This window comes from Apostichopus japonicus, chromosome 17 (assembly GCF_037975245.1).
Source record: "Apostichopus japonicus isolate 1M-3 chromosome 17, ASM3797524v1, whole genome shotgun sequence".
NCBI lineage: Eukaryota > Metazoa > Echinodermata > Holothuroidea > Aspidochirotida > Stichopodidae > Apostichopus > Apostichopus japonicus.
In genome coordinates, this window is record NC_092577.1 from 14576579 (window position 1) to 14587710 (window position 11132).

Sequence of the window (11132 nt, forward strand, 5' to 3'; positions counted from 1 at the left end):
TCTTCTCCAGAGGGAGCTAATTAGTCACATGTGTGTGGTATTTCTTGTGAACACCATTGAAGATGCAAGGTTCACTTGGTCACATACTTGGGTGGTAGGTCACCTATGGTGAGTAGATGGTCTTCATTGTTTCTAGTGCAGGTGTCATCAACATTCATGAGTGAGGGGTTAGAGCCCAAACTTGGAACATGAGAGACAAATATGGTGAAAGATGGGTTTGGTGGGTCATTCATATTGTCGTGCCTGTTTCTCTGCTACAGACGATCTTGACCCTGCTGCCATGGAAGCCATGTCACATTGGCTGCGCCACAACAAGGAGCCAGTGGCCCAAGTTAAGGATTACCACCGTAAGACGCAGGACGCTCGACTGCTTTGGATTCGGGACGATCAGGACAAAAAAAGTCTTCGTGAAGTATCTTAGACCCTTGGACTCTCCAGGTTTGGTATGTACATTCAAAGTATACGACATTTTGCACTCGGTGTTCCATTGTATGGAATTGAAATTGGGCCATGATCCCAGGCCTGGAGAAATCACTCAATAGTACCTATACTCGTATGCTCAGAGCTGTACTAAATATTAGCTGGAGAGATCACATTCCCAATGCCATTCTCCATGGGGAGCTTCCCAAGTAGGAGATAAAGTCGCTCGCTCGTAGAAGGATAACTCTAGCAGGACAATGTCACCCTGAACTTCCTGCTAATCAGCCCATACTCTGGGAGCCAACACATGGCAGAAGAAACAGAGGCAGACAAAAGGACACATTTGTCGACATCGTGAAGAGAGACACTGGACTAAGGGAACTAAGCGAGATTGCTGGCTGTATTAGGGACCAGGATGAATGGAGGTAAGTGAGTTTCCATGGGTAATTTTCATACTTATCTGCATGGTACCCGGTGGGGAGCGTATGCGCCACTGTAGCGGCTGTGAAGAATGGGTCATGCAAGTTGATCATCCTGAGAGCGCTAGTGGTTGGGAACAGAAGATGGACGCTATATAACACTAGTATCATCATTTTCAGCCAGCACACTTGATTGTGGCCTGTGCTGCTCTCTGGCACACGCCTATCAGCTTACTTATATCAATCATCTTGTTCTCTGTGGCTTGTATACAGAAGCTCAAGTTTTCCGTCCACATCCTCAAACATCAGCTGCGATTTTACAAGCCAGAGATACTGGTTTTGTCAACTGCCGGCAGTACTCAGGAATTGCACTGCTGCTTCTAGTAAAAGTGACGTATATGTCAATCTCTCCTCAGGTGAACATGGACTTCAACGCTCTCCATCCCAAGTGTGGGGACAACTTGATTCTGCTGTGGACCCCTGCCACCTCCAGGAAGTGCATGCAGTATGCTGGCAAGCAGAGAGATTGGTTCCGGCATCTGGGAATCAGTGAAGATTGTAGTGAACTGTCGGGTAAGGATTTTCATTTAGAAGTTTTCCAGTTTTGGGGGCATACACTCTGTGCAATGCTCAACAAACAGCTATTCCAGTCTAGTTGATGGGAACAGTACTAACATTGGACTCTGGATCAGCGGCTCGAGTTTGCCGACGATGCAGGTGTAATGTTTGTAAAGTGCCTTGAGCAGCTGTTGGCTGGATATGACCGCTATATAGGACTACATTATTATTATTATTATTATTATTATTATTATTATTATTATTATTATTATTATTATTATTATTATTATTATTATTATTATTATTATTATTATTATTATTATTATTATTATTATTATTATTATTATTATTATTATTATTATTATTATTATTATTATTATTATTATTATTATTATTATTATTATTATTATTATTATTATTATTATTATTATTATTATTATTATTATTATTATTATTATTATTATTATTATTATTATTATTATTATTATTATTATTATTATTATTATTATTATTATTATTATTATTATTATTATTATTATTATTATTATTATTATTATTATTATTATTATTATTATTATTATTATTATTATTATTATGCAGAGTATTGTAAGTTAGCATGATCGATGACTGTGACTGGTCCTTGGTTATATCACTCTCCCCCGTACATCAATGACTGATAAGGCAATTTGGATCACTTAGTGAATACTCCAAGAACAGATGTGAATAAACCAGTTCGGAGTTAGATCCTGCGCATGCGTCAGTGTCTTTCGGCACCGGCTTAAGTTACAGTATCGGTACCTTAATGTTTACTAGCTACAGTATTTCATAGAGAGACAACGACCTGTGAGAAGCTTTGCATTGTTCGATCCAAAATTGTGCTTCCTGTTGTATAACAGTTTATAAATGCTTTTACTTTACCATATCAAAGTCAGAAAACCAGGAAGAGTGCACCTCGTGTTATTACCGAAGGTCCTAATTAATTCCTTACCCACGGGGAATGGAGGATGCCGCCTTGAGTGTACCAGGCACTGCTCTACACGGTCGATGTTAATTTGCTGACACTTGGGTTAGGCCAATTTGGGGTTTTATCAAATATTCATTGTTTATTATTGTTGTTCTGTTCGTTTTCTGGAAGCTGGGTATTTCTGCTCAAGTCAGCCAGCCTCAACAAAGTTATCGCAACTGCTTTACTCTTCAATTCGGTCAAGATTGGGAATGCACTGTGCACTGCATTGAAGGAGAACATCGAGGAGGATTAATACACAAATAACCTTTGACATGATTGCGCGATATAGACCCAGGGTGTATCTCGGAACTCGATTATTCTGCTTCTGTCGTACTTGCACTTGAATGATGAATTTGTTCCACACCTGTTCCTCAGAAATGTCACTGTTGTTTGTACGGTAAATATGTCCCACTCATACTAATTCGAATGGGGGAATGGTACATGTACGGTAACAGAATATATGTATCTAACAGATGAATTTTCATGTTAGTAGCTGAGTGAAGAATTTGATATCTGCTGCATGTTCGCTTTTTTCTTTCTTTCAGACGATGAGGCATGCAACATTGCATTCCAGTGCCTCCCCTGCATTTTGCCCTTGGGGTCAAAGAAGGTGAATACCAAGAGCCAGCGATCCACTATTGAACATGCAGTCTCCTCATTTGTTGATGTGCAGTCGGTGAGTTAATGGTGATCATAGCTTCTTGAAAATGAGGGTCAATGAACAATACTACAGGATGGGTAGGCCAGAAGGTCGTTTCCTGCTAGCTCAGCAGAAAAAGCTTGTCTCCCATAACAGAATACTCTCCATGTCTAACTTACATATTACAAGATGAAATTTTGTGGTATTGTGTGGCACTGATATTTCAATGGAGTACATTCTTGGTCACGATGTGTTGTTGGTTTTCATAATTTTGAATCAGCTATGAAGATATATTCCCTGAGTCTGCATGGGATGATCTTTTGCTAGGGAACACCAAGATAGATGGTGAAATGGAGAGTGAGTTTCCCAGGACTTGGAAGTCTTCGGATTTACAAAGCAGGTCTGGTAAAGGACCATATTTGAGTTGAATGGGACCTGGGCAGATGGCTGCAGGCAGACTGTGAAACTGGAGATTCCTTCCCCTTGAACTTGGTTGGCTCAGGTTGTCACTGTAGAGGTGGTGGGGTAGAGCAGTGTATGTGTGCAATTGTTCGTTGAAGTGTGTAGTCACTGTAGTGAGAGGGGTTTGGCCCTGTTGAACGAAGTATGTAACAAAGGTCATTGTCTGAATTTACCGCCAGGATTTTTGTCCTCACACTTGGATCCTTCTGCACTTTTCATTTCAGGTCGGGATCAATAAACCCCAGTACCTGGAGAATCTCCTAGATGGGGAGGCTGTACCCCAGTTGTCAATGATGAAGGCTGTGGATTTTTGTTTTAAGCGTATTTATGTCCTTAACATCCACTATCCGTGGCAGTGTTTTACTACATGGCAGTTTTTACCGTGTGTTGTCTACAGCATTGGGGTTGCTGAGACGAAATTGTCCTCGAAGGCGCACTCTTTGGAGGCATATTTGAAGGTGAAGGAGACGATGGCATGAGTGCATGACTTCCCTCACCTTTTTGCCATCTGAGGGTTGTTTTTGTTTGCTTTTGAGGTGTTTATGCTATAGATTGCCCATTCCAGTTCAAAGTGCCAGCTACTGTACCATTGGCACTCTCGTTATTGGCCGACAAGGGTGCAATCTATTTTTCAGTTCATTCAACACTCAAATATCATTACCTGGGCGCTACGAAACCTATCGATCACACAAATGTCCTACACAAAGTTCGAAGTTGTATCAGATTTATTATGTTTTCTACATACTAAAATCTGACTGACGGTCTGGCACGTTCTGATTAGTTGAAGCGCTGTGTGAAGCATACTTTCCACTTGCCCATTTGAATTCAGCAAGGTGGGATTGCTTGTACAGTATGTAGGTTGATCCTTTAGTCAGCAGAGAATCACAAAATAACACAAGAACTAGTTGGCTAGTAGTAGTCCCAAATGTGGAAATATGACTGTGGCATGTTGACTGTTGATGGTTTATTCTATAAAACAACGTATACGTTGTTTTATGTCAAATTTCCACACTAATGTAGGTTCGGGGGGAGGGGAAGTAACTTTTATTATTTGTCGGGAGGGATCTATCTCATTCGTGAAATGGGAGACCATCAAAACTTTGGATCTCAGTAGCGGTGGACATTGGGCTGTTGGATGAAATGAAGATCCCTCCTGTGGTAATGAGCCAGTTCACAGTTACGAGTGTGCATGTCCAGGCTGAAAACGTGTTGTGGGTACAGACGAGACAATCGCACATAGCGCTTGTGTCTAAGTTTCCATCAAACTCCCGTAACTCCCCCAAAACAGGGCAGATTCATTTCATTTTCTAATTATTCCATTGTACTTTATGGGGGGTGCTATTTGCAGAGTTTCATGTTGCCAAGATTAGTTCTTATACATTACTGGCACTGTGCGTATCCGTGTTTGTACCTCTTTGACATCATATCATCACATTATTTTGTTATGATTATTTCAAACTGTAAAATGGCATATAGCTTTATGTACCACTGCGAAATAAAAATGCAGTTGGTTCGTCTAATTATCTCACCCGTCGCGGACTGGTTCATATCCATGACACTGCATTTACAAGCATGCGTGATGATTAATACTGTGGGCCTGCCTATTGCCTCATTTAGAGGCCATTTGATCGCATTCTCTCTACATCATGACCTCTTTTCCAAAAAATACATTGACTGTAGGGCATTTTATTGAAGATTGTACTGGTGCAATAATAGGATCGAGTTATGGTGGCGTGCTTTTATCAGTTCATATCAATAAATGTTTAAAGATTGAACTACTGTATATCTCTTGTTTACTTCTTTCCTAGTGCAGCTGTTCATACTTCTGTCTTCATTCTTCCCTGGAGGATAAATGAATCTAATCAGTAATGTGTGTGTGACTGACTGTCTTGTGAATCTTGTTAAGTGGGAGATGTCTTATTGTTCCCATACCTGGGTAATGGGCATTCCAAAATGAGTAGGTTATTAATCCCTATTATTATTAATGTGGATGCCACTAATAATACTCATTATAGTGGGCTTCGCTTGAAAGGGAATCTTGTAGATGTCTTTTCTTGGAGCTGAGAAAACGATGCTAGAGATAGAACTTAGTAACTGTGAGCATCATATGTTGTGCGGTTGTTCCCCAGCAGTCTTGGGAGAGTTAATCAAACTCATAGCTTGGTGATCAAAAGCCTGGAGCCGTGCAGTCCAAGCTGGTCTGACCCGTCTGGAGCCATGCTGCTGACCCAAGTTATGAGTCAGTGTGACCCAAGTCGATTAGTGATATTTGACCACAATATTTGGGTTGAATTTTTGACCCAATGGTGGGGTCACTCAACTTGACCCAATTTTTTGGGTCATCTTGACCCAAATGTGTAAGGTTCCCTCCTGACATTTTTTTGGGGTCAAATAATACCACAATTTGGGTCACCTGTCACCTGTGTGGAGTTTTTAGAGTGTACCTAACCGTATGCACAACGACGTCGACAACGTTCGTGCTCATCCTTCCTTTGATTCGTCCTAAGTTGTTACACGAACAGCATGTTATGAAGCTAAGCTAGCAAGCGTAAGTGATACGCACTTCCTCTAAATAATTATTACACTGCTAATATACTGCGATACGATATTTTGTTTTTAGGCCACTGCACATATGGCTGTCTTACAAAATATGAAAGTTTATATTGTCCATCAGTTAAGTTCGTCAAATGTATTAAGGTCAAGACATTAGACAATAAACAAGAATCATCCTACTAAACAAATTTTAATAGAGCACTAGGCCTATGTTTGTCTTTCTTATATTATGTAAAAGAACATGTAAAAGAATTCAAACAGGAAACAAAATCTTCTGATAATATGATATCATATGATAATGATGAAACTGGCATAACATTGCACCAGATTGCATCTAAGGACCTTCAATTGTTCAAAAATATCTCAAAGGGGAGGGGGACACCCTTCTCCTTAAACCCCTCCCCATATCAATCGTGAAAAGAGCTACCCTCCTTTCAAATTCCTGGCTACGTCGCTGATCTAAAGTGTTGCCGCGGGCGTTCTCTCGGTAGTAAAGCAAATAGATATGGGAAAATAGATTTGTGAAAAAGAAAGGTTCACTAGGATGTACATACTAGGGTTTAAACAGGACTAAACTAACGCTATGCTGTTAACGTTTCTGTTTCGGGTAGTTTATCATACACAGCTTTTGTATATTCTCCAAATCTCCATAGAAACTTCCAGAGGAGGTATGAAACAATAACAATGAAAGAAATGATCAGTTGATTGTCTGCCGATCATTTTACTAATACACAGGATCCAGCTTCATGATTAAACAAAACGTCACTTGCAAACGTAGATTAAAAATAAGTGAGGGGCATACACTACTGATACGACAGCCAATACCCCCCCCCCCCCCTCCTCGTAACGACGTGTGTGTCTGTCAGTGTAGAGGAAGGTGTACTTTGTCTGACAAGCAGATGATAAACAGTTCTATGAATCACAAACATGACTTAGGTCATTCTTGTCGAGATTATAAAAACACACAAACACACGCAAATCACACAATTATATTAATATCAGCCGTCAATATAGAATGTGCGCGAAGTGTGAACACCTCAGCTAGACCCCTCTGTAGATTTTTTAATAAATTTGTAACGTTACAGGGACTAGTTAACAAAGGTATCTTATCTCATCCCTTACTCCCTTAAGTTGATCAGAAATAATTTATACCTTTCTATTTCCATGTAGGTCATTTACATATTATTGTAAGGTACGTTATAGACATTGCCATTTCTTTTTTTCACAGTGAATATCAAAACACAGCTGCCGATAATTCAGTAACGTCACTGCTATCAAATGATAATTTCAATAAAATCTTACTCGCAACCGGCATCATCATGTTTTATGCGGCTCCGTGTAATAAGTTTCGAAAAATCAGGCATCAACTTTCTGTTTCCCCCCCCCCCCCTTGAAATCGTAATGAGTTGGTAAATCAAGAACAGTGAAGAAACTTCCAGCCTCCACCCAGATTCGAACTATATATATATATATATATACCTGCTGCTACAATACCGCTGTGGTACATCTAATGTTACGTATACTATTAATAAAGGAACATCATAAAAAAGACAAACATCAGCTTTGAGCCTGAACAAAACTTCAACTTTGCTATGAAGGAGATTTAGTTACTACCAGCATCTTTTGTGTTGTATAACTGCGGATTATGTAGTTGTTCTTAAAGCTGTACAACCATTGCAGTATAATGTTACACACACACACATTAGGTAACGTGCAGTACATAGCGGTATGTACGTAACAGAGTTTACCACGGCATTATACATTGCATCGCTTTGAATATGAAATACCATTTTTGAAACAACACATACATTAGTGAATTTACCGACACATCGCTGCAACTCAGCAATGACTAAAATCGCGCGGAATCTGGGTGGTGAAGATGGGGAGGGTTGGATTGGTAAGTGCATATACTCTGTGGGCTCAGTACAGTCCTACGTGAGTTGAAAGCGGGACAGGGTCAAAGAATAATGAAACACAATCAGCTCCTTCTTGGGGACCAAGTGCCTAGGAATAATTACTATATGTCAAAGAGCCTCACTTGAATGTTCTTTTCTCAAGTATATTATATCACTTAGAATATCTTATTCCTTGTCCAATACTTTTCCGGGACTCGGACCCGGGGCTGAAGCTCCTAGAGCCCTTTTCGTCGGGCCTGGCAAGATGAAACTCAGACAATGGTTGTGGATCACAATCAGGTTCTTGATTGTACATTTAAGAAGTAATACATGATTAATGCATGCTCAATCCATGAACAACACATATTCAACACACTAGCTCCCAGTAAGTGCATGTTTAATACTTGCCCAATCCATGAACAACACATGTTCAACACACTCCCAGTACGTACATGATTAATACATGCTCATTCCACGAACAACATTCAACACACTAGCTCCCAATACGTGTATGCTTAATACAGCCCAATCCATGAACAACACACGTTCAACACACTCCTAGTACGTACATGATTAATACTTGCTCAATCCATGAACAACATACGTTCAACATACTCCCAGTACTTATATGATCAACACATGCCCCATATATGATTGAGCTAATTGCTAATCGCATACAAAGCGGTATTTAAAAGGGGAAAAAACCTTGATCTATTTAGCTGTAATAGAAGGGATTACAACATTTTTTCTCAAGCACAGTCGCATGCTACCTGAAATTCTGAAGTATTTCTATAAACCAACGAAAATGAAAAAGAAGAGGGTAGAAAAAATCCCATCGTATTTGATGCCAGCCTTGAATGCTGTATCTGTTCAACGAGATCTCAAAAGAAGGAAAAGAAGAACGGTCATTCACTTCCTGAAATCTGAATACAACTGATTCAAATAAAGCAACGTTTCCTTGAAAGATATAATTATAATATAAAATATAAAAAACACAAACTTTTATGCCAGCTCCAAACCTATCATTTCAAGGAGATTTTCAAGAAGTAAGATAGAACGAGTCTTAGCTAGGTTGAGCTTGGTGTATAGCAGTATACCAGCAAATAAAACATATAACATATGAAAAAAAAATGGATATTTGATCAGAACTTCAATACTTCTATACCTTGGTTAAGTTAATAATAATGTAAGTTTAATGTATTCCCTTTTTTTTGTGTATTGGAACTATTCCGTGATAACCGCTAGGCTAACATTTGCTGTAGTAACGTGCTGTAGTTGTGTGCATGTGGTGCCTATCATATGTACCGTATGTCAAATCTGCTTTTCTTTATTTCCAAGCTGTAAATATATATCATCATCATCATTATCGTCGTCGTCGTCGTCGTCTTCATCATCATCATCATCATCATCATCATCATCATCATCATCATCATCATCATCATCATCATCATCATCATCATCATCATCATCATCATCATCATCATCATCATCATCATCATCATCGTCATCATCATCATCATCATCCTACCCTTCTATTTCCACAATTTCATCTTGCCAACTTACCTTGGGTTTGCATGGTCTTCTTCTGCCATACGGCGGTTGCCATTCTGTCGCCATACTTGTCCACCTGTCATCATTGAGTCTGTCTATGTGTCCTTCCCATCTACATTTGCATTCTTTGGCTGTCAAGATGACTTCTTTCACCTTTGTTTTATGTCTTATCCAAATATTTTTTTTCTCTTTTGCTCACAGCAAGCATCATCCTTTCCATGCTGCGTTGTGTTGTTTGGAGTTTCTTCTCCATCATCTTTGTGAGTGTCCAGGTTTCGCACCCATAGGTCATTGCTGGCAAAACACACTGATTGAATAGTTTTCTTTTAGGCAAATTGGTAGTTTGGGGTTTTGTAGCACATGTGAGTTGGTTTTGAAGGCTGCCCAGCTTGCTTGTGTTCTTCTTTTGGTTCATTTCATTTGGTAACCATCTGGCCAGATTTTTGTCCAAGGTAGACGTATTTCTCCACTTCTTTAATTTTATCATTGTCCATACGGATATCTCGTTTGCTGGCAAATTTGTCGTACATCACCTTGGTTTTTGTTAGATTAATTTTAGTCCAAATTTTTGCTTTCAGCATTTAGTTAATGCAACATGTCTTCTATTTCTTGATCAGAGTCTGATATGAGCACTATGTCATCAGCGAAACGGAGGGGATTTATTTTATTATGTTCAGTCCATAATTTTCCCAGTATACTTTTCTAAAGATATTTTCCAATTTTGCTGTAAATAGTTTCGGAGATATTCTATCTCCCTGTCTTACTTCTCGATGGATGTTGATGGGATCTGATTCGGTCTTGTCGGTAGGAGAGTGGTTTACCTCCTGAGTATATTTCTTTGATAAGGCTGGCGTATGTGCTCTCAACCCCTTGTTGTTGCAGAGGCTTGTGTCACAGCGTTTGTCTCTATTGAGTGAAAAGCTTTCTCATAATCAATGAATGCAAGACAAAGTGGCAGCTGCTATTCTCTCGGTTTTTCTACAATTTGGTTCACTGTATGTAAATGCGAGTCAATTGTGGAGAAATGACTTCTGAAGCCTGCTTGCTCTGGTGGTTGATTTCATCCAATTTCTTTGTTATTCTATTAGTTCTATGATTTTGGTGAGGAGTTTGTACGAGTGAGACATGAGGCTGATCGGTCTGTAGTTCTTGAGGTTCATTGTGTCACTTTCTTAATGAAGGATGATAGCGTCAGCATTTTGCCAGCATAGTGGTAAGTTTGACTGTCAGATGCATTTGTTGAACAATTCGGTCATCTCTTGGATCACTCTATCACCACCACATTTGATGATGTCTGCTTTTAGGTCATCAGGTCCCGGAGCTTCGCCATTTTTAAATATCTTTAATGCATGACAAACTTCACCCGATGTGATGTCTTCAATATGGTCTTCGATTACACTAGTTAATATGTCAGGGATATCTTTCCGACTGTTGTAGAGATCTCTGTAGGTGCAATTGTTTCTCGTCTTTCCTTCTGACTTCACCGAGTCCAAAAAGTTCCAATTTGTGTTTTCAGTTCATTTTCCAGTTCTTCAAGTTTGTCAACAGTTCTAAGTGTTTTGCATTAGTCGTACACATAGATAATTCCTTAAGACAGCTACTGTTTGCCCAGAGATTCTTAGCACCCC

The 11132-nt window shown here is 39.5% G+C and overlaps 1 protein-coding gene across 1 annotated transcript in view; it reads right to left on the minus strand.

The window, feature by feature from the left end:
• LOC139984830 (monocarboxylate transporter 2-like) overlaps positions 1–10469 on the minus strand; it is a 43516-nt gene extending 33047 nt beyond the window's left edge. Inside the window, exon 1 of the mRNA XM_071998926.1 lies at positions 9517–10469. Coding sequence (XP_071855027.1) covers positions 9517–9559 — 43 coding nt within the window. The 5' untranslated portion in view covers positions 9560–10469. The remainder of the gene's footprint in view (positions 1–9516) is intronic.
• Positions 10470–11132: the final 663 nt, after the last annotated feature.